This window comes from Elephas maximus, chromosome 6 (assembly GCF_024166365.1).
Source record: "Elephas maximus indicus isolate mEleMax1 chromosome 6, mEleMax1 primary haplotype, whole genome shotgun sequence".
Taxonomy (NCBI): Eukaryota; Metazoa; Chordata; class Mammalia; order Proboscidea; family Elephantidae; genus Elephas; species Elephas maximus.
Genome location: NC_064824.1, coordinates 34,308,993 through 34,333,965, shown reverse-complemented (window position 1 = coordinate 34,333,965; position 24,973 = coordinate 34,308,993). Strand labels below are relative to the sequence as shown.

The 24,973-nt window shown below is 40.0% G+C and overlaps 1 protein-coding gene across 1 annotated transcript in view; it reads left to right on the top strand.

The window, feature by feature from the left end:
* The first annotated feature begins 373 nt into the window (after positions 1 to 373).
* Positions 374 to 24,973, top strand: part of NXPH2 (neurexophilin 2) — a 142,649-nt gene continuing 118,049 nt past the window's right edge. The window contains exon 1 of the mRNA XM_049889256.1: positions 374 to 662. Within this exon, the coding sequence (XP_049745213.1) occupies positions 612 to 662 (51 nt within the window). The 5' untranslated portion in view covers positions 374 to 611. The remainder of the gene's footprint in view (positions 663 to 24,973) is intronic.

Genomic DNA, 24,973 nt, shown 5'->3' with positions numbered 1-24,973 from the left:
CAGGGAGAATCAGTCCCTCTACCAAGCCACCTAGCCCAGCGAGAGACAGCCACCTAGCCCAGCGAGAGACAGCCAGTGAGCAGGGCGCCTGGCACAGCCGAGCCACCTGGACGGGCCCTCTGCTGGGCGGGGGCGAGAGGAGGCACCGGGCACCCGGGACTCCCGCGGGCGCTGGCCAGCTGGGCGCGCTCAGCTCTGCCAGGCAGCGGAACCGCCGGCTACCGTGCGGCGGGGCCGGATTCCCGAAGCAGCGTCGCGCAGGAACCCGGCACCAGAGCGCTCCGCGCTGCCGCCTCCGGCCAGCGGGCGCCCCCGCCTTCACCCCCACCTTAAGCCACCGAGAAGCCCCCGAGCCCGAGCGGCACCGCGCGCTCCTTTCCAGGCCCCCTCCGCGGAGGGGCGAGCGGGGGCCGGGAGAGGCACCTCCAGTTCGCCCGCCCTCCTCCGCCGCGCCCGCCCACCCGGCCCGCGCGGTGAGGCGCTGCGCTCGGATTCCGGGAGGGAAGCGCCGCGGTGTGTCCCTGGCGTCCTCAGTCCTGCCCCCCGAAGTGGAGATGCGCGAGAGGCAGGCGAGGGCGCGCAGCTCGTGAGACGCCGCGCCAGCCGGCACCATGCGCCTGCGGCCGCTGCCCCTCGTCGTGGTCCCCGGCTTGCTGCAGCTGGTGAGTGCCCGACCCGCCACGCCGCCCCACGCGCTCCGAGCGCGTTTCGGCGGGAAAATCGCGCCGCTGCGGACTCGGAAGCGGAGCCGGGGCTGCTGGGGAAGTGGGGATTGGGGAAAATTTTTGGTTGGACTCGGGGCTGAAGGGGGAGAGTCAGGGAATGGAATAGAGAAGACCGAGAGTCAGGAGAGGGGCTTAGCAAGGATCGGGACTTCAACCCTGGTGTAAACTAGGCAGAAAGTGGCAGGGAAGAAGGTGCGGGAGAAGCCAGGGAATTATGGAGAAGCGGTCAAGGAGGGAATGGGGTAGGTGGATATATATGATGGGGCTGGTTGGAAAACCTTCCTCCAGCCCAGAGTTTGAGGGACTTTGTAGTTTTATTTTTTCATGTGGCATTTTGCCCAGATGCCTACAGACATTTCCAAACCAGAGAGCTGGAGAGCACCGTGCATCCGTTCGCAGGGCTGGGTAGTGGCGCCTTGCTGGGGGAAAATTTAGGTTAAAGACTGATTTCAGGAACACACTGGATTTATCTTCGCTTTCGGTGTGGCGTGGGGGACTAGAATGGGGTTGTCTGCCGGGTGGGCACGCGGAATGCAACTTTCACTCCCAGCTCCACGAAGGGGCCCCCTCTCCGGCATCTCCAAACAGTTTTTCCGGGATACCTCTCCTGTCTGGTCTGGCCGGTTGCGGGCGGGGGGGGGGGGGGGCGCTGAGGAATCTGAAGAGTATTAAAAGGTGACTGGGGGATCGCCAGTGAGCCTCTAGGCAACTGTTCGCGGTGTGACTCTCATCTCTCATTGTTCTCCCTGCTTGGAGCCAAGCTCCCCTTTTGATACACACATGTATACTGAATGTATTGTTAGTTAATTGTATTTAAGGGATATCCAAGTTAAAACCTTCAAAAAGACAACTTTTAAACTTATAGAAGGTGACTGCTTGGGCGCAGTCCCCCAATGTAATAGATTTCCCCTGAACTCATGGCACCTTTATAAGGTGCTGTTAAGAGGGCTTTCTCCTGGTGCCACGGTTTCTTTGGTCCTCATAGTTAAAGACAACCCAGCTTGGCTGTTCAAACCAGGTTAAAGAACGAAAGCGCTTGGAGGGTGGCTGTGTTTCCTTTTCTCTCTTTCCAGCTTCTTTTTTGTATACTTCTTTTTAGAGGGAAAATCAAGTAACTTATGAAAGTTTCTATATGATATGTATGATAATGTAGAGGCAGAAACACTCTGCAAGTTTTGAGGGTAGAAAGGACTTTAAAACTCCTGGTAAAGGAGACAGGCCACTGAAAGGCCATCCATCCTTGTTACGAAGAGATTAGCTTCCCTTGCACGGTGTTAACCAAGAAATCCTTCAGCGGCATCCAGGAAAAAATGCGGTGATGATCCAAAACACCCTTGACTGAGCCAGCACGTAATGGATATGTATACAAAAAAAAATGTATACAGCACTACCAAAACCAAGCCCGTTGCTGTCCAGTCAATTCCGACTTACAGTGACCCTATATGACAGAGTAGGACTGCCCCATAGGGTTTCCTGGGAGCACCTGGTGGATTCAAACTGTAAACCTTTTGGTTAGCAGCTGTAGCACTTAACCACTGTGCCACTAAGGCTCCATCTTAAAATAAATTTTACGGCTAAGTCATTATGCATGCAAAATATATGCCACAGTAGTCTTGCTTTAGTATTGCTTGCTTTTTATACTGTTTAATTTGGATTCCAGTAAAAGGCTATCTAACAAAGTAACATTTGTATGGTGGCAGCAAAAATCTAAAAGCATGAGATCAGGTTCTTAGGTGGGGTCTTCAGAATATCTTCATGAATCTCTTCGTTCCTAATTTTAATTTTGCATTCAATGATCATGAACTCTGCTACTGCTCATGAGTGCTGTGTTAGGCTCTTAAAGATGAGGAGATATATTTGGGCATGTGTTGGGAAAAAAGTTCTAGCTACTGTATTGGAAATGTTCGATTTTTTTTTCTCCTCACTACTGTTGTCAATAGGGAATAAGAAATGCATCCTAAAGAGATTATACACCCTCCTTAAGAGCTGGATTCTAATATTACAGCATGGGTTGATTGATTAGTGTTTAAGGAAGCTTATGTCAAATTCTAATCCGTTTTTGGATTGTGCTTGGGTTGTAATGTTTTTTTTCCTGTAGCACTTTATCATGGTAAGTGAGGTGGGGAGCTGCAGCCCTGTGATAAGCGCACATTCCTTACAGGGCTCTCCTTTTGGACAATAAAAGGCTGTTTACATTCTCTACATTCTTAGAGCCTGTTTCCAGCCGCATAACACAAGGTGGTTAGGATGTGATAGGAAAACAGAGTGTGGCTGAGCTGGGTAGATCTAAATTGAAACATCCCCAAATCCCACCACACACTCATCCTCCCAGCAGCCTCCCCCAATCCCCACTGCCCATACCCATTGCCTTCCAGTGGTTTCCAACTCTTAGCGATCCTATAGGTCAGGGTAGAATGGCCCCATAGACTTTCCAAGGAGCACCTGGTGGACTTGAACTGCCGACCTTTTGGTTAGCGCCCTAGCACTTAACCACTACGCCACAAGGGTTTCCAGCAGGTATCAAAGAGGTCAGATCATAATTTGTGCCTTTGGACAGCTCATAGTTTTGTTCTACCTTTTTCAGCTGATATTGAACTTCTTTGTTAAATAGTAACAGCAAGTAGATGCAGTGATTTCCAGGTTTGAGAATTAGTCTTTAATTTTCTAGAAGTCATATGTACTCAGATCTGCCCTCTGCTTGATATAGAGCAAAGAAGTAAACTGTATTTTTAATTTGTTGGGAGGGCAGAGTCGGATTGTTGTTGGAAATGAATTTTACTTTTCCATCTGCATTGCTAGCCTGAGGTACCTACTTTAAAAGAAAAAAAAAAAAGCTAAATTGTGAAATGACTACATGGATTCATTTGGGCATATTGAAAATTTAATTGTATTAAAATTGTCTGTTCTTTTTGAAAGTACTCACAGGCAGTTTGGCCTAAAAATTCAGTAACCATGTGACACTGTTAACAATAACTAGGATGATTTTACTTATTTTTGTGATAGTTACATTTTTAAAGGAAACAATAAGCTGAATTGATGAATATTGTGGTAGCCTATGAAGAATGCGTGTGTATTACCTTCCCTGCCCAGTTTTCTTGACTTGGGTCCAGTATTTTAACCAACAGGTTGCTATATCTGCTTAATAAGATTACTAGGCATGTGCAGAATTTAAGTACACATCCTGCATGTCATTTTTTTTGAACTTCTTATTCAGTAGCATATTTTTTGTAAAAATATGAAAAGCACATTATTTTTTCCTACCATTTAATGAAGAGAAAATTAGCATTTGAAATTAGCATCACAACAAAGCGAGGGTCGTTTCATGACATGATGCAAGGTAAAGCCTTCACCAGACGACAGTCACTTACAGATGTGCCTGGTAATTTGTAAATCGGAATAAGTGTGATTTTTGCCTTGAAGTAAAGTGCAGATTGTAGTAAAATTTGAATTTAAATGAGATGATTAGCGTGCGTTTAAGACAAAATTTAGTGAGGATTTAAAAACTAAATTAGTTATACATTTCAATGTGTTTTTCTTGTGATAGAATGAGTTTGTAAAATAAAATACAAATTAAAAATGATGTAAGTTAGCAAATTGTAACAATCTTTTATAGTCAATCCTTGTGAGGCAGCGTGGTATGATTTTAAATTCATCGTCATGATGTAGTACCATCCCACATGAATTTGTTAAGAATATTTTTGTTTATCCTAACAATGTAATAATTTAAATATTTGTTTAGTGTGAGATTTATGATATATATTTATTCCCTACACTGTATTTGAGGAGCCCTGGTGGCACAGTGGTTAAGTGCTCAGCTGCTAACTGAAGGGCCTGCAGTTTGAATCCGCAGGAGAGAGGTGTGGCAGTCAGCGCCCATAAGTCTGCGTGCACCTTGGAAACCCTTTGGGGCAGTTCTCTGTCCTGTAGGGTTGCTATGAGCTGGAATTGACTCGATGGCAGTGGGTTTGGGTTTTGAGTACTCTGTATTTACAAAAAGTGTTAACTCGTGACTATCTTCCATTCAAAAATCACAATATCACTTATATAGTTTTGATCAATAAACATCCAGACAATATTTCTCAGTGTAGGATCTATAGTTGTCTTTTGGCTCGATGACAATGAGGAGGAGACAAAGCCTATCACGATGATGACGTGGAGCTGGCTGGGTTTTAAAATTAACTTGCCGTGGCCTGTCTGTTGTGTTGTAATTACTTCATGATAGGCATCATTATCTTAAACATTTTTTTTAAAATAACAGTTAAGTCCTCATTAAGTTCTCTCATCCACCCACCTACCTCCCAGTATGTGTTTCCTTGACTTATTCTGGGATTAATTTATCTATCTGGTCCAGTTTTAAATGCCTTCGACATAGGAAACCGACCTCTCTTGGGAACTTATTTTATGGCTTAATAGATTTCCTAATAGGAAAAAAAAAAAAAATGCTTTCTTAGTTTTTGTTCTGTGTTTTATTTTTCTTAATCTCTTTTTATTGTTTTGATTAGTGGTCAGAATGCTGAACAAGGCAGAAGCCTTTTTTTTTTGAAAAACCTTTTAGAGGTTTTACCTTGTCAGCTTAAAATTTGTAGCTCTTGCAAGTCGAATGAATTAAGGAATGTTGGTTTTCCTAATACGTTGCCCACTTTTTAACTAATAAGGAGCTAATAATACATCTTGAATGATGTAGTCATTTAGTGGGAGCAATCAAAGTGAATATAAATGTGTCACAGGCCTGTGATTTTGTAAAAGCTCTAGGTCTGTCTCTAACTTTTGCATATCCTGCGAACTCCTTAACCTGAAGCTTTGCTAGGTAAGATTTGAAAAAAGAATTATAGCCGCACACTCAAGTGCCAACAGTTAGAGCTGTGTCAGCGTTTCTATAAAGACTCTCATTTCTGTCTTAGCCACGAGCATTATTGCTGGTTAGAAGTTGGCATTTAATATCTTGATTTGGGAGTCGATTATTTTAAAGCTTCCTTAAAAAAAATTGGCCCAATTGATTTTGAGCATTCACCCATCTGAGGTTACTCTTTAAGTATCCTTTATAGTAGCCAGGATGATGATTTAACAGATTAATTTCTAAGTTATTGACCTGATGACTGAATTAACAGACAAAATCCTACAGTTTTGACTTGCAAAATGATTATAATTTAAGTTTTAATACGCTTAAATTATTTTAAATAACAGGTTCCCATTTAACCCAATTATTATACTGCCATAGGGTTCTGGAACAACTTTTTCAATATGAGTATTTTTAATTGCACTCAATTCAGGTGTCCTAGTCAGTGTTTTTATGAGCCTTTATTAACTAACATGTGATTTAAATTTTTTTTAATATGACAACCTATTTCTTTATTCTAAAATCCTACTCAATAGAAAAAGGTCTAAAGCTATTTACCCTATAGATATTATTACTATAGGAAGAGTTCCAAAGATATAGTTAATTGAAAACTTGCATTTCCTGTTATTTTAATTTATGAAAATCTAGCTCAAAAGCCTTAAACAATCGTTTGGTTCATGATGCTGTAAGATCAGTATATAACAAGGAATTCTGTTTCTTTATACAACTGCCATTAAAAATGTAAATTTTATTATTTAAACCCAAACACTATTAGAAATGTATATATATATATATATTTTCTAGCTAAGTCATTTGAAAGATTGGAATGGTTGTCTTTAAAATTGCCATTCTTGTAAATTTTGCCCTTTTTCGATTTAGATCTGGGGTTCTGTGGTAAGACAAATGGGCAATTTTGTAAACTTAAACTACAGGGATAATTATAAGTAAATATGCATATGCCTATCCGTATTCAAGTTTCTTTCATGCAGTTTATCACATTTCATTCTCTCAATAAGACTCCAAGATAGAGAAAGACATTTATAGGTTTCCATACATGTATTGGAAAGAATAATGCATTTGGTGTCAAGACTTGGGTTCCATTTCTATAGAAATTGACCATTTAGCAAATACCTACTGAGTATCTATTTTGACATAGGGTTTACACTGAGACTACAGCAGGTAGTGAGGACATAGCAGTAAACCAAATAGGGTTGATCCGAGTACGTGTGTGTGTGTGTGTGTGTGTGTGTGTATGTGTGTCTTGGGAAAATCGTTTAACAGCCTTAGACCCTTCCATCTGTAAAGTGAAGTCATTAATGATAAAATAGATGAAAAATTATTTCTAACATCCCTTTCCTTATACATATGGTAACAATGTTTTTGATTTTTCTTTTTATTAATTGTATCTTTTGTTACTGTTTAATTTTGAGTGTGTCTTACAGTTGTAATTGCTTTTAAGTATAATTTTAATTTTAGAAGTCTATTTAAAAGATACACGTATTTAGAAGTATATTTAAAACACTAAGCAACTGATTAATGTTATCTGTGCTTATGGAAAAGGAATATTTAGTGAAACTCCAAAACCCACTCCTTCATGTCGATTTAGTGAAACTAGGCAAAGGGAATTGATGAGCACTTATTTGTCACATATAATCAACAAAATCAATAAAATTTAAATTAAGTTGGTAAATTCAGGGTCCCCCCATGCCAGTTTTTAAATTGTAAACTACTAAGATCTAGTCATGACTTCAATTTAAAGAAAAAGTAAACTGGATCTAAGGTAAATTCTAATTAATAAGATAAGCAACATTGGAGTTTAATACTGTGCTTCAACCAGAAAAATAGCAAATGATTTTCATACACCTCAATAAATTACAGCGTATTTAAATTAAGAATACTTTTAACTAATTTCAAAGGTTTCAGGAGTTCAGATGTAACTAGTACCAAATATTTAAAACAAAATCAAGAAAAGACTGGCGTGTGAGATCCATCAAAGATGGAGAAATAGTTAATGGTCCTAAAGTTAGGATTTAAGCCAACCGAAACATGAAGACGGAGTAGTCCTGGAGTTCAGCCCAGATAAACTTTAAACACCACAAATGTCCTAAAAATGAGCCTTGCCTTTGTGATATTGCTGTTTATTTTTTGAAAAATAAAATGATTCTTCATTCAAGAACATACAAAATCATGGAAGAGCATGATATCATATATACTGACAGTGTAATATCTCAGCAAGTTTGCCATATTTAAATAACATACAGGTATATGTATTCACTCAAAACAGACAGTACATGAAAATATAGTTTATATTCAAAAGGAAAGACCACATGGGTAATTTATATGGCTGTTAAAAATATATGTGATTTCTAATTTACATAGTGTGTTGGACTTGACCAGCGCAAGTGGTTGATGTATGAAATTCTATACAATATTTTGTACGGATAATGCACACAATGGGCAAATAGGGAAGCTAAAGAACCATGTGAAATTTTGTAATACTGATAACAATAATTTATGTTAATTAATAAATTTTGCAATCAAAAGTCCAAATACAAGATGATATAAGGAATTCGGCTACAGAAATGGAAAGGAGGTGAAGTTTTCACAGGTATGTTTTCCGTAGCGTGACTTTACCTGTTGCTCCTGTGTTGATGATTCCCAAATATGTACCTCACTTCCTACTCCATTGATAAGGCTCCAAGGTTCTATCTCCGTAACTTACTGTTCATTTTAATTTGGATGACTTACTGTAAACCCAAAACCCGTTTCACTCAACATGTCCAAAACCAAACACATCGTTCATGAACAAGTGCCCTTCCAGTGTTCATGGATTCAAGTCCTGAGGTCTCCCTCCCCGCGTTTTTAATGGCTGAAGTCTTTGTCTTAAAACCAGTGTCTTAGTTACAAAATGGTTGACAGCATTCTTTCACATATTCGGTCTTGTAGTTCACCTTTCTATCCACTTAGAAAGGTAAGCAGAGCAGTAGGTAGCTGTTGTGTCTATTTTCCAGATGAAGAAACAAAAGTACCAAAGGTCTCAGAGATGGACTATGGCCCATACACATGGTAAAAACTTGAACTGTCCACTCGGTCCAGGCCTTATTCCATGGCAGTATCCTCTTATAGCAGAAGGCTGTGGGAACCACGGTGAGCTTCACCTTTCTAGATGCTCCTCGTTAGCACACAGAATGATGGACTTGAGGGCCTCTTGTAGGAAAACTCCAGTTCTGCTCAGTGACAGCATTGAAGTGAAAACCTCGACTCATTCATTTTAGGAATATTTTGACAAGTTTTGTCATAAATTCAAACAAGTTAAACAGAGCAAATGGATTCTTAGAGCATGTCCCCTAAGCCAGAGTTCTATTGAGAATTTAGCCTCACAGACTCTAGTTACCAAGTGCTCCAGCTTTTATATTGCTTGAGGTTAAGTTGATAGCTGAGGAATGTGGCTCCAGCTAGTATCAGCAGAGGGTATGGCAGTTCTTCTAAGTTCTCATGTGCTTAGCTGCTAACTGAAAGATTGGAGGTTCAAGTCCACACAGAGGCACCTCAGAAGAAAGGCCTGGCAATCTACTTCTGACAAACCAACCCTGTGGAGCACAGTTCTACTCTGACACACGGAGGTTGCCATGAGTTGGGATTGACATGAAGGCAATGTTTTTTTTCTCCCAATTTCTCAGGATCTCACCTATACTGATGGGAAAGATGAACAAGGAGAAAGAGAAGGTGTGGGTTCAATGACCATTCTGTAATGGACAGGTGGAACATGGGAATGAGTTGGTGTGTGTGTGAGAGGCTATCTAGTAAATGTTCACATCTGACCAGAGTTCGAAAGTCTTCATATATAATTGTACTTTATCAGTAGCATACTCGCTCTTGCTCTTTCTTACTTTTTAATGACAAAGTAAGAATGTGTTTTATTAAAAATGTTTTTTATTATAAGGTAATATATTGTAGTGGACATTGTCGGCTCTTTACCCAGACACCTTCGGATCCCTTTTTACCACTTTTATGTGCCCTGCCCTCCTCCACGTCCTCCATTTTTGTTTTCCGTTTTAATACTGGGCACCTGTAGCCCTCCTTCAGAGGACTGCCCCGGTCTGCTCTATACACCTTGCCAGAATGCGCTGAGCCAGAAGTGCCGTTCCTTTTCCCTGGGCAGCTCTTAACTAATGACTGGCAGGTGCCAGGGTGTGGAAAGCCCAGCTCCCTGCCCTGTGTCTGGAGGACTCAGAGGTGTGATGTACACTCTGTAGTGTCCCCACGGCAGCAAACTGAAGCTAGCCTCTGCAGGACTTTGTCTGAGATCATGCACTTGCTTCGTCCAATAGACCATTCTCTGATGGGTTCTCCCCCCTTACCAGACTTCCATGGAAGTGCTTCCACTATAAATCCCTTGTACTCAAGTGCTTGCCTCAGCCACAGCTTCTGGAGAACCTAACCAAAGATTTGTTTGTTTGTTTGTTTTAATATTCAGAAATTTTTCAAGGAGCCGTCTTCACTCCTGCCTGCTTTCTGCATGCTTACTAGAATAACCACTATTAATAGTCTAATGTGTATTTTTCCACGTACTATGGATCTCTGTGCTTTTATCATGAAGGTATCATACATACCGTAATGTTCTGTAAAGTGGTTTTTCAATGCGATAATATATTGTGGCCATTTTTATAGGATAATAGAACTCCTTATTAGTTTTAAGGATTCATAGTGTTTCATGGCACTGATGTGCCATAATGTATTTAGCCAGTCTCTTATGCATTTGTATTTTGGTTATTTTGAATTTTTGCATTGATTTGTGAGTTTATCTATAAAACGAATTCCCAGACTGAAAATGCTGGTTCAAGGGGAAGGTACAATTTGAATTTTGATAAATATGATAAATTTTCCCCTCAGCAATTCTATCAATATGCAGTACTACTCAAGGTGTGCATGTATACTCTATCGCTACTGGATAGTGGTTTTTAATTTGTACTTATTTTTAAGCTTTGCCAATCTAATACTAGAAAAACCTCATTTGTTTTAAAAATGTGTTGTATGTTACTTACTAGGAAGGTGAAGTGTATTTTCATATGTCATCATCATTGATAGTTCTTATTTTGTGAATTGCTCTTTAAAATTCCTTGTTTTTCGATCGTCTTTTTTACAGCCTTTAAACTTTCTATAGTTCCTTTTTTATATTGTTCTCATATAATTACTGTTCATTTTATTAGTCCTGGATTTTTATACATTCTGAGGTTGTTGCGGATCTTCTTTATGCATGACATTTTAATATTGTTTCTTGCTGGAATGTAAGGAAGGCTCTTTATTTTTATATATTTATGTTTGTATCTGTTCTATTTCTGAACTGGCTTATTAGTTCTAATATTTTGAAATTTGATTTTCCTGGATCTTATATAGAGACAATCATATTATCTGCAAATTAGCTTATATTTGACTCTATTGAACATTTATGCCTCTTATTTTACAATTTATTCTCTTAGTGTACTGAGTAGGAGCCTCGGTAGCACAGTAGATAAGGTGTTCAACTGCGAACTGAAAGGTTGGCAGTTCGAAACCACCAGTGGCTCCACAGAAGAAAGATGTAGTAGTCTGCTTCTGTAGAGATTTACAGCCTTGGAAACCCTAGGGGGTCGCGATGAGTCAGAATTGACTAGACGGCAATGGGTTCTATTGGGTTAACGTGCTGGGTAGAACTTTTGGAATGGTGTTGAGTAACGCTGTGCAAGTGAGCGTTCTCTTCTCATTTCCAGCTTTAACAAAAACTGTACTAAATATGATGTTTGCTTTTAGTTTCTGACAAATTATGTATTAAGAATATACTTTTGTAAAACCCTATTAAAATAAATTTTTATCAGGAATAAAGGTTGATGTCAGGTATGTTTTAGTATTTCTCAAAAGGATCATATATTTAAAAAATGTTAATTTGTTTATGTTTGTTATTTATGAACAGGTTTCACAGGAAAGTTGCATTTGGAATACTAGAATTGCCTGTACTTTAATATGATGATAAGTGTGTATTATTAATATTTTATCTAGGGATGCCGACTCTGTATTTGTAAGTGAAATACAGCAAAACCGAAACATGCCAGAGTTTTGCATCAGATTCGTGCTAACATCATTAGATTTATTCAGAAGGTATTTTTTCCCCCTCAGTTCTGGGAGAGGATAAAATAGTTGAGAATTCGTTTTCCCTTGTGAGTGTGACGTGAATCATCGTTTCAGTCTGCTTGAGCCTTTTTGTTTTGAGAGAGGAAATCTTCCATAAACTTCCCATTTCCTTTATGGTTATTTATCCCGCTTTTTTCTTCAACACTTACTGAATCCCTTTTATTCTTTTTAAAAGGAAATTATGTATTCTGTGTGTATCTTCAAATTTATTTAGCATAAGATTGTATATTATTTTAATAAAAAAAAATCTACTCAATACCTGTGACTTTACGGCCTTCTCTCCCACCCCACAATTTGGGTTGTTCTGGAACAGTAGCTAGGGACTGCCTCCATTCTCTCTCTATTCTACCACTGTAAACAGAAGACTTTTATGGCAAATTTCATACTAAGCAGTCTGGTTTGAATGATGCTTCGGGTTAAATGGGGAGCATCCAGAAACCCACTCTCCTTCCTGCTCGGTGGGGGACCTCGCAGTCCCCTGGCAGTCGCCTTAGTGCCTGCCTGCACCCCAAACTCTTGCTGCTCTAAGCCTGGTGGTGGAAAGGGGGTGCTCCGTGGGGGGAAAACACCAGCTTACTGCTCAGGTGGAGTCCCTGAATGATGCAAGTGCTTGACACGGTTGGCGGTTAACCGAAAGATTGGTGGTTCAAATTCACCCAGAGGCACCTAGGAAGAAAGTCCTGGCCTTCTACTTCCAAAAAATCAGCCATTGAAAACCTTATACAGCACATTTCTACTCTTACATGAGGTCACCATGAGTCGGAATCGACTCTCCGGCAGCCGGTTACTGCTCAGGTGCTGTTCTCCTTTGCCTTTGGTTGAGGGCTGCTTAGCACACTTAGGCTTGCCATCCTTCTTAGTCTTCTTTGTATCTTCCAGAGATTCTCAAATTTCATGGACTCGTTGGCACCCTTTCGTCCTTCTCGCCCCACTCTGCAGTCATTCTTGTTTCTGCATTCCTAATTCATTACATTGGAGTTTTGGGAGCGAGGCATTGTAAATGTATTCACGGCGCTTTCCTCACCGCAACTGGAAGTCTTGTAGTCATTACTGCTATGTCTTTTTTCATCCCCTGTAATATCCATTCCGTCACAAAGTCCTATGAAATTTCCTTCCAAATCTCTCTGTAAACTGTCACTTTCTCCCCATCCCCTGCCGTTTCATCACTACCACATTCTCTTCGCTGGTCTGCCTTATTCCAACATCAGCCCTCTAAATTCACTCCACATATCACAGAATCATCGGTCTTCAATTCTCCTTTGATTTATTACGCCAGTCTGCTGTTAAAAACGAGGTTATGATTCTCTTTTCCTTAGTACATTGAGTGTAAGTTCTCTTCCTGCGTTCCCAGACCTAAACCTCCCATCCAATATTCATCACGTTAACTGCGGCCAGGTCTGTGTCCTTAAGGCTCTATGAATACTGCAGAAGAGGTTTTGCAGTCAGACTGACTTGGATTTCACTGCTTTCCCTAGCACCATGGACAAAGCTGATGAATCTTCTGCATCTCGATTTCTTTTCTCGTAAGATAATAGTAATAATCACTATCTCATAGGGTTATGGGACTTATATACAAAAATGTTAAATGCCTGGCACATAGCATTAGCTTAACAAATGCCTGCATCAACTTAGATTCTTGTGGGTAAACAGTAGAAACTGACTTATGTAGAAACAGAATCCATCAAAATAGGGCAGCTTACAGGAAAGGACTGGAGTTGCCTGGAGAACCAGACTTGTCTAGAACAGAAACCAGGGTCTAGATGTCAGAAAATTATCAACTGGTCAAGATGATGAGTAAATGGCAAGTTTTGTTTTTTTTTTTTCCTCCAGTCCTAGCTTCATTTCATTTAAGATGCCATGTCCTGGATTGGCTTGAGTCATATGCCTTGGCTTGGGATGGGTCGGGCACTGCAATTAACAGTTCTACTGATAGTTCATTTTTTTAGCTGAAGTCTCCATTATTATATAGATGCCCTCTGACTATTTTATACCTCACTAATTTCCATCCGGTCTGAGAAGCACTCAAGCCTTTATTACACAATTTTGTCTGAGATATGTGTGTGTCTATCTATCTGTCTGTCTATCTCTCTATTGTTGTTAGTTGCCTCAAGTTGATTCTGACTCATGGTGACCCCATGCATACAGAGTAGAACTGCTCCATGAGATTTTCAAGGCTGTAACCTTTTGGAAGCAGATTGCCAGCCTGTGTTTTGAGGTGCCTCTTTGTGGGTTTGAACCACCAACTTTTTGGCTAGTAGTGGAGCATTTAACCATTTGCACTACCACCCACCCACCACTGCCATCAAGTCGATTCTAACTCATAGTGACCCTTTAAGACAGGGTAGAACTTCCCCATACGGCTTCCAAAGGCTGTAAATCTTCATGGAAGCAGACTGCCACATCTTTCTCCCGAACTGCTGACCTTTTGGTCAGCAGCCAAGTGCTTTAATCACTGCGCCACTAGGGCTCTTCCTGCACCACCACAATATATTAAATATAGTATTTTTTGGTTTTAATTATGAATGTTAATCTCTCTCCAGCTAGACTTCAAACTTCTTGAAACCATGGATTATTCATTATATGTTTGTTATATATATTGTAGTAACTGACATATAGCTAAGAACAGAACACAAACAGTCCTTGTTGTAACATGAAACTTCCCGAAAATATCAATGATGATAACTTTTGTCATGGGTCATGAAGGAGCATAAAACATGCTGACCTTTTTAGCCCTCTGTAAGCCAAAGCCCTTTTAGGAAATCCTTCTGTTTAAATAAAAGAAAAGAAAATATCAATGACAGTAATGTTATTAGCATCATCAATCAGTTGACATTGAGAACCCAGAGTTTGCGCTAATTTTTGGACAGTAATTAGGATATAAGAGCTGAGCTTCTGGGTATATCAGCTTACATTTCCTTTCTCTCGAAGTCCCACTGAAATATTGGAAAAGATTTTTTAATAGGTTGAAATATTAATGTCAGTAAGAAAGTATGCCATCAGTAGACCAGAAATATATAGGAATTCCAGAAAAATAGAAAGCAGGCACATACTGATAGAGAAATCAGAGCAGGAGAAATCATAGCCGAGGACACATGAGGGGTCGCTGTTCTTGCCAGAGGAGCCTCAGAAGTAGGCACAACTTGAAGACAGCAAATACAAGAAGGGCCAAGGCCAGCCATTGGGGAAACTCATTAAAGGGTTACATTCAGAAGCTTTGAGATCTCAACCCAGTCATAGTTGGATATTTTGTCTTCAAACCTATATTTACTACCTGTTTTTACCGTGTAACAAATCATCCCAAAACATAGTGGCTTCAAATGACAATAAGCCTTTTTCATCTCACAATTTTGTGGGTCAGGAGTTTGGGAGAAGCTTAGCTGAATGATTCCAGCTTGAAGTCTCTCGTGAAGTTGCAATCAAGATGTCAGCCATAGGGTGACATCATCCAAAAAGGTTTCTTGGAGCTGGAGGATATGCTTCACTCATGTGGCTGAAAAGTTGATGCTGGCTGTTGGTGGGAAGCCTCAGTTCCTAAACACATGTATCTTTCCACAGAGCTGCATGAATGAATGTCGTCATGACGTGGCAGCAGTTTTCCCCCAGAGCAAGTGATCCAAGAGACTAAGGGAGAAGCCATAATACCTTTTATGGCCCAGCCTTCAATGTCACACAACAGCATCTCTACCATACTCTCTTGGTCACATAAACCAGCTGTTGTTCACTGAGGGAGGAGACTGCATAATGTTGTGAATACCAGGAGATTGGGATCACTGGAGTCATATTGGACTAACTATCACAAAAAAACAGCACCCAAGAATTGTCTAAGCAAGAGAGAAAGAGAGAAGAAAGTTACCTGGGGAGGGCTTCTGATGAAAGCAAAAAGAGTAGAATAGATCCTGAGCTGACTGTAGACTTCTACCACAAACAAGAAAGAAGAGTTTTGGGTGATGGGGAGGAGCAGAAAAGCAAAGGTTGCTCTGTCCAGTGTTCAAAGTTGTCACAATCTTCTATACCCAGAGTCAAAAACCCTTTGCTTTTTCAGTTGTGGTCATTCCCAGCCTGGTTATTTGTTTCTTGCCCATGCATCCTAGGAAATCAGCACTATGTGTTTCCTTTAGAGAACTCGTGATCAGGACTTCCATTAGATGAAGAGCTGTGTTAGAGAAAGAGATCTAAACAACTTCAGAGAAAACTCTTCTCAGCTTTCCATATTAATCCATGGTCTTTCACTCATAAATGGACATAGACAACCAAAGATCACCAAACATTTAAAGGAAATCATTAGTAAAAAATAGAAGGACAAGAAGAAACTAACAGAACAACTTACTATGGGGGAAATAAATGATAAAAGGAATAGATTATAACTTTAAAGATTCAAAATTAGTATTCTCCAAGAATCAAGAGGATATTAGGTCCTGAAAATAAGAATAGGCTACTATGAAGAAAGATCAACTGGAGAACAAGAAAGAATTTTTAGAAATTAAATATATAACAGACAAAATAAAAAGTCAAGGAAATCACTTGAAGTGAACGAGGCTAAAGACCATTCTAGTGATCTGCAAGGTAAAGCCAAGGAAAATCTCTCATGACCAAAACTATCAAAATGGGAAATATGACAGAACAGTTAAGAGACAGAGGATAAATCCAGAAAGTACAGTATTCATCTATGAGGCACTCCAGAAGCAATGAGAAGGACATAGTCAGAGAAAGTGTAGAAGAATAATTCTTTGAGCTAAAGAAAAATGCAGGTCGTCAGCTTGAAATGATCCATCAAGTGTTGAATAACCTGACTTAAAAAACAAACAAGCAAACAACAACAAAAAAGAAACTTGGTAAAAAATAGCAAATCCTAAGAGAAACGATAGATTACTGTCAACAGACACACACCTCATTAACTATACTGGATGTTAGAAACAGTGGAGTAATTAGTGCCTTCAGAGCTCTGAAAGGGAAGGCGTATTGAACCTAGGCTTCTAACAGCCAGATTATCAATCAAATGTGAAGGGAAAAGGTGGAAGGAGAAAATCAGAGAAGGCAAAATGACATTTTGGGCATGTAGAACCTCTAGAAATTTACCACTCACTCATGTGGAAAACTCTTCGAAGAGGTACTTCAGTAAAGCGAGAAGGGAATATAAAACAAGAGGATGGTGTGAGATGCAGCTGCGGTGGCATGAGTATGACTAGGAAGAAGTAAAGGAAGCTAGAGGAAGATCTGTTTACCTCTGACACTGAGAAGGAGTAGGATTCCATTTCCTTCTGTGTGGTCCAGTCACAGCGTGGATCAGCTGAGAATTCTGTTTAAATATTCTCAGTTTTATAAATGCTATTTATTGGTTTTCAGTGTTTGAAATGGACTCATATACAAAACCAAACCAAAAATCCATTGCTGTCGAGTCGATTCCAACTCATAGTGATCCTACAGGACAGAGTAGAACTGCCCCGTAGGGTTTCTAAGGAGAGCCTGTTGGATTCGAACTCCTGGCCTTTTGGTTAGCAGCCATAGCCTTTAACCACTACACCACCAGTGTTTCCTTATACACAAAGCGTGAACAATTTAAATACAGATTAAGACGAGAGTAACTACAAAAATATTCACCAGCTAAAAAATAATGTAAAAAATACAAATCTGAAGATAAAGGGAGTACAAAGAATGAAGTTAGTGGAGCGCTCCAGGTTCCTTAGCTTGCATAGTACTACCTTAGCGCTGTTGTTAGTTGCCATCAAGTCAGCAACAACTCATGGAGACCTGATGCATAACAGAATGAAACATTGTCCGGTCCTGCACCGTCTTCATGATCTCTCATCTTCCAGCACTGTATTGGACAATATTCTGTTGTGATCCATAAGATCTTCATTGGCTAATTTTCAAAAGTAGATCACTAGACCTTTCTTGGCAGTCATTCTTAGTCTGGAAGCTCCACTGAAACCTGTCCACCTTGGATGGCCCTGCTAGTATTTGAAAACCAGTGGCATAGCTTCCAGCGTGATAACAAGAAGAAGTTAATAGAAGGTATCTAATGCTCATAAATTAAGAAGAGGCTGTGCTTATTCTTATGCTTTTAAAAGCTACCGTGATGGTTAAGGTTGTGTGTCAACTTGGCTGGGCCATAATTCTCAGTGGTTTGGCAGTTACGGAACGATCTAGTTTGTTGTTGTTGTTAGGTGCTGTTGGAACGGTTTTGACTGATCGCAACCCTGTGTAGAACAGAAGGAAACCCCGTCCAGTTCTTCGCCATCCTCACAATCATTGTTATGTTTGAGCCCATTGTTACAGCCACTGTGTCAGTCTATCTCGTTAAGCCCTCTTTTTCACTGACCCTTTACTTCACCAAGAATGATGCCCTTCTGCAGAGACTGGACCCTCCTGATAACATGACCAAAGTACGTGACACAAAGTCTCTCCATCCTCACTTCCAAAGAGCACTCTGGCTATATTTCTTCCAAGACAGAGTCGTTCGTTCTGGCAGTCTGTGGTATGTTCGATATTCTTTGCCAACACCATAATTCAAAGGCATCAATTCTTCGGCCTTCCTTATTTATTGTCCAGCTTTTATGAGGTGAATGAAAATATCATGGCTTGGGTCAGGCTCACTTTAGTCCTCAAAGTGATATCTTTGCTTTTTAACACTTTGAAGAGGTCTTTTGCAGAAAACTTGCCCAATGCCTTACGTCATTTGATTTCCTGACTGCTGCTTCCATGGGCATTGATTGTGGATCCAAGTAAAATGAAATCCTTGACTACCTCAATCTTTTCTCCATTTATCATTGTGTTGCTTACTGGTCTAGTTGTAAGGGTTTGGTTTAGCAGTTATGTGATGATGTAGTTTGGCAGTTATGTAATGCTGTAATTGGGCAATTATATAATGATGTTATCATCCTCTATGACGTGATCTGATGTGATCAGCCAATCAGTTGTAAGGGGAGCTTCCTCAGGAGTGTGGCTTGCATCCAATATATATACGGATGTTCTGGCAAAACGCGCTTGTTTGCTCTGGGTCCTACATCCAGCTCATTATCATCTGACCTCTGGTTCTTGAGACTTGAGCCAGCAGCCTGCCGTCTCACCTACGGATCTTGGATTTGCCAGCCCCTGCAGCTACGTAAGTCAGAAGAAGCCTCCAGCCTAACCGCTGACCCACGGACTTGGGACTTGCCAGCCTCTACAGCTGCGTGAGCCATTTCCTCAGAATAAACCTCTTTCTCTCTATATATATGTATATACCCTTCACTGGTTTTGCTTCTCAAGAGAATCCAGCCTAAGTCAGCTACCAAATACCAGAAGAATTAAAAATAATACAAGCAACAAAAATATGATATATACATTTATATTTTTCTTACTGTGTGCTTGGATTACTTCTACAATTAAATAGATTATAAAAATAAAATTAACAGCTGGAAAAGGTATATTTGACCTTGAAATGTGGTTTTGCATTTGTGGGCTTCTTTTTTGGTAGAGCTTTAGACAAATGTATATTACTCTGTGAATTTCAAGGTAAAGAAGGTCTTTTTAGTGGAGAGAGCTGTTTGACGGTGGTAAAGACATGCTCATGAGGCGAAGAGTTTGCCTGTACATGAAATACGTAAGCAGAAGCCATCTTCCAGTCATGCTATAGGGGAGGATCTCTCAGCTTCAGCGCTACTGACATTTTGGGCTAATGATGGCTAATTCTTTGTCACGGGGGGGGGCAGTCCTGTGTGTTGTAGGATGTTTAGCAGCATTGGTGGTGTCTGCCCACTGGATGCCAGTAGCATCCAATTGTGACAGACAGAAATTTATCCAGACATTGCCAAATGTCCCTTGGGAGAGTATAGTTGCCCCTTCTTCCCTCCCCGCCAGTTGAGAAGTACTGCTGTAAATAAGGAAATCCCTGAGTGGCACAAACAGTTAAGCATTTGGCTACTAATAGAGAAGTTCAAACCCACTCAGAAATGCTTCAGAAGAAAGGCCTGGCGATCTGTTTCTGAAAGGTCACAGCCATGAGAACCCTATGGAGCCTAGTTCTGTTCTGCAACACATGGTGTCACCATGAGTTGGAACTGACTCGACAACAACTGGTTGGATTGGTTTTTGTCTGGCTGTAGAGGATTCCTCCCTGTTCAGGAGGTCATCTCAAAACCAAACCCGTTGCCGTCGAGTTGATTCCGACTCATAGTGGCCCTATAGGACAGAGTAGAACTTTCCGAAAGAGTTTCCAAGGAGTACCTGGTGGGTTCGAACTGCCAGCCTTTTGGTTAGCAGCCGTAGCACTTAACCGCTACGCTGTCAGGATTTCTAGGTAGCCTCTTTATCCTCTCCCAACTAAATGCTGTGAGTCTTTGAACTGTTGGAGAGGGGGTGAGCATTTTTCAGAGACTTGGTTCCTTTCCTCTCACTGTTGCTTTTCCAACTCCAGCAAGCTTCCTTTAGTTTAGTTCAACTCTCTCAGGCACTGTGCCAACTCTGTCAGGCACTGTGCCCAGTACACACATCTCTATTTGACAAATTTTCCTTTTTAAGGGAAATAAATGAGGGGTGGTCCCCCTGATATTCCTCACTAGAACAAGATTTCCCTTCTTACCAGGAATTCACACATTTCATTTTGCCTCAGGAGTAGATCTTATCAGTTGTTAGGACTGGCTCTGAAAGTATTAGCAAAACATTCTCATTTCCACATTTTAAAATGCAGTAATGAGAAAAAAGTTACTTTATAGAAGACATCAAATAAAACTGAAAATTAGTTGGATAATAAAAATATGAGCTGAATTACATTTGGCGTGCATATTTGTTACAATTAAAATATACGGAGTTGGAATGGAAGAATTTGGGAACAGATAAGGGTGAGGATTGAACGACATGATGAACGTAAGTTAATGTTACTAAACTGTACACATGCAGAATATTAAAATAGCAAATGTTTTGTTACATACACAGGTAATAAAAAGAATGGAGAGTTGGATTACATTCTTCAAAGACGTTATCACAAACCCAGATTACATTATGAGTATCAAAATTGGAGAGAAACAATTTTGATGCAAAATTTGGTTCCATGTATTTGAGATATTAAAAAAAAGCTTATACCTGTTAAGTTAACCTCTTAGGAGCTAGCCCGCTTTTTATTGAAGAATTGGGTGTTTTAAAGTTTTCTGAAATGCAAACTGGGAGTTGCTGTATTTTTATACATGGTATGAATCACTTTTTTCTGTATTAGGATGCATTTTTAATTGTTTATCCTTTAAAGGCAATTCTCATTTTAAAAGAAAATTTATGTATTAATGTACACTTTGAGAGCTGCATCTTAACCCCCAGAGATAAATGTAATCATCACAAAGTAAACAGAATCCTTGCAGGTGTTAAAATTTGAAACATACTTTCATGGAATTATAGCTGCTATGCATAAGTAATGACCTTACTTGCTGGTATAAAGTCTGAGAACCGCAGTAGGCTAGCTGCGCCATCACTTTATTCCTTCATATGTATGGAGAATGACCCTTGGCATAAGCTTCGATAGCCTTCAGGTTGAGCTGGATAGAATACATGCCTGCTGCTGCCTGCTGTAGACACACCTACACTAACACAAGTAAGACTTTCCTGTGGAACTTTTCCCACTACAGGAGAGGCTGTATCTTTCCATTAGCAGAAGGACCTCTTGTCTTCTTACATTGAAAGTTATAGACCTATATTATGTTACTTCCACTCTCTGTATAAATGCCTAAACAAGCCACTATTTAATGTTAAACCTTTGCTGTTGTTTGGTGCCATCGAGTTAATTCAAACTCATAGAGTCCCTATGTACAACGCAAAGAAACACGGCTGGGTCCTGCACCATCTTCACAATCGTATGTTTGAGCCCATTGTGGCAATCATTGCGTCAGTCCATCTCGTTGAGGGTCTTCCTCTTTTTTCACTGACCCTCTACTTTACCAAGAATGATGTCCTTCACCAGGGACTGGTCCCTCCTGATAACATATCCAAAGTATATGAGGTAAAGTCTCGCCATCCTGGCTTCTAAGGAACAATCTGGCTATACTTCTTCCAAGACAGATTTGTTTCTTCTTCTGGCAGTCTGTGATAGATTTAGTATTCTTTGGCAACACCATAATTCAAAAGCATCAATTCTTCTTCAGTCTTCTTTATTCATTGTCCTCCCATGCATATGAGGCGATCGAAAAATACCATGGCTTGGGTCAGGCGTACCTTAGTCCTCAAGGTCACATCTTTGCTTTTTAACACTTTAAAGAGGTCCTTTGCAGCAAATTTGCCCAGTGCAATACGTCATTTGATTTCTTGACTGCTGCTTTCATGAATGTTGATTGTAGATCCAAGTAAAATTAAATCCTTGACAACTTCAATCTTTTCTCCATTTATCATGATACTGCTTGTTGGTCTAGTTGTGAGGATTTTTGTTTTCCTTATGTTGAGGTGTAGTCCATACTGAAGGTTGTAGTCTCTGATCTTCATCAGTAAGTGCTTCAAGTCCTCTTCACTTTCAGCAAGCAAGGTTGTGTCATCTGCATTTGCAGGTTGTTAATGAGTCTTTCTCTAATCCTGATGCTGTGTTCTCCTTCACATAGTCCAGTTTCTCAGATTATTTGCTTAGCATACAGATTAAGTCAGTATGGTAGAAGGATAAAACCCAATGAATATCTTTACTGCTTTTAAACCACTCAGTATCCACTTTTTCTGTTCAAACTACTGCCTCTTGGTCTATGTACAGGTTCCTTATGAGCACAGTTAAGTGTTCTGGAATTACCATTCTTCACAACATTATCCATAATTTGTTGTGACCCACAATCAAATCCCTTTGTGTAGTTGATAAAACACAGGTAAACATCTTTCTGGTATTCTCTGCTTTCAGCCAAGATCCACATGACATCAGCAATGATATCCCTGGTTCCATGTCCTCTTCTGAATCTGGCTTGAATTTCTGGAAGGTCCCTGTGGATGTACTACTGTAACTGCTGTTCAGTGATCTTCAGCAAAATTCTACTTGCATGTGATATTAATGATACTGTTTGATAATTTCCATATTCCATTCGATCACCTTTCTTTGGAATGAGCACGTATATGGATCTCTTCCAGTTGGTTTGCCATGCAACTGTCTTCCAAAATTTTCGGCAGGGCCAAGTGACTGCTTCTAGTGTTGCATCAGTTTGTTGGAGCATCTCAACTGGTATTTCGTCAATTCCTGGAGCCTTGTTTTTTGCCATTGCCTTCAGTGCAACTTGGATTCCTTCCTTCAGTACCATCGTTCTTGATCATATGCTACATCCTGAAATGGTTGAACGTCGAACAGTTCTTTTTTGGTGCATGATTTTGTATATTTTTTTTCCATCTTCTTTTGATGCTTCTTGCATCATTTGATTTTTTTGCCATAGAATCTTTCAATATTGCAACTCAGGGTTTTTCTTCAGTTCTTTCAGCTTGAGAAATGCCAAATGAGTACTTCCCTTTTGGTTTTCTAACTCTAGGTCTTTGTACATTTCATTTTAGTGCTTTACTTTGTCTTCCCGAACTGCCATTGAAATCTTCTTATCAGCTCTTTTACTTTATCATTTCTTCCGTTCACTTTAGCTATTCAATGTCCGAGAGCAAGTTTCAGAGTCTCTTCTGACATCCAATTTGGTCTTTTCTTTCTTTTTAGTGACCTTTTGCTTACTTCACATTTGATATCATCCTACAACTTGTCTTGTCTTTGGTTGTTAGTATTCAACTTATCAAATCTATTCTTGAGGTCTCTAAATTCATGTAGTGTATACTCAAGGTCATACTTTGGCTCTCATCAACTTGTTTTAATTTTCTTCAGCTTCACCTTAAACTTGTATATGAGCAATTGATGGTCGGTCCTGCAGTCGGACCCTGGCCTTGTTCTGACTAATAATATTGAGCTCCTCTATTGTCTCCTTCCATAGATGCAGTCGATTTGATTCCTGTTTATTCCATCTGGTGATGTTGTTGAAAAAAGGTTATTTCTGGTACATAAGTCATTAGTCTTACAAAATTCTATCATGCAATCCCTGGCATCATTTCTGTCACCAAGGCCATATATTCCAGCTACTGATTCTTCTTTGTTTCCAACTTTCACATTCCAGTCACCAGTAATTTGCAAAGCATCTTGATTGCATGTTTGATCAATTTCAGACTGCAGAAGTTCGTAAAAATCTTCAATTTCTTCATCTTTGCCATTAGTGGTTGGTGTGTAAATTTGAATAATAGTTGTATTAACTGGTCTTCCTTGGGTGTGTGTGTTAGGTGCCATCGAGTCAGTTCTGACGCACAGTGACCCTATAGGACAGAGTAGAACTGCCCCGTAGGGTTTCGAAGGAGCGGCCGGTTGATTCAAACTGCTGACCTTTTGGTTAGCAACCTAGCTCTTAACCACCGTACCACCAGGGCTCCACGGTCTTCCTTGTAGGCATGTGTATATTATCCTACCACTGACAGCATTGTATTTCAGGATAGATGTCAAAATGTCCTTTTTGATGATGAATGTGCTGCCGTTCCTCTTCAATTTGTCATTCCTGGCATAGAAGACCATATGATGGCCCAATTCAGAATGGCCAGTTTCAGCTCACTAATGCCTAGGATATTGATCTCTATGTGTTCCAATTACCTTCTATCAAAGATGAATGTAAGAAATTGCCATAGGAGAACATTTTTGAGTATTTTGAATCATAACGATTTTATTTCATTCTTTCATTCATTTAGTAATTTTAGTGTTTACTTTAGGCTTGGCACTGTGCTAATACCAAACTAAGCCAACCTCTTTGCTGTCAAGTTGATTTCATCTCATGACAGCCCCATGTGTTATACAGTGAAATTGCTCTATGGGATTTTCTTAACTGTAATCTTAATTGAAGCAGATCACCAGGCCTTCAGCGGGTTCAAGTTGCCAGCCTTTAGGTTAGAAGTCACGGGTAAGCCGTTTGTGCCCACCTAGGGATCTTTGACACTATGGCACCTTTTTAAATGACTCTGAATTGTACTGCTAGGGACGAAAACTTTTCTTCATAAATCAAGTATTCTTAATTAAAGAATAAGGGTTTCAACTGTGTTTCCTTTTTTAATTTCCCTGCCAGGAAACTCAGAGCTCATTTATAGCTCAATTGCAACAAGAACCTTTACTAAACCAAATTTTCTGGAAATTTTCTCTCCCATTATATAGCTCTTAACCTTTTATCCTTTCTAAAATGATCCCGTTATATATGGCTTATATGTTTCGGAAGTACATTTTAAAAGTATTTGGGCTAAAAATTCCTTTGCC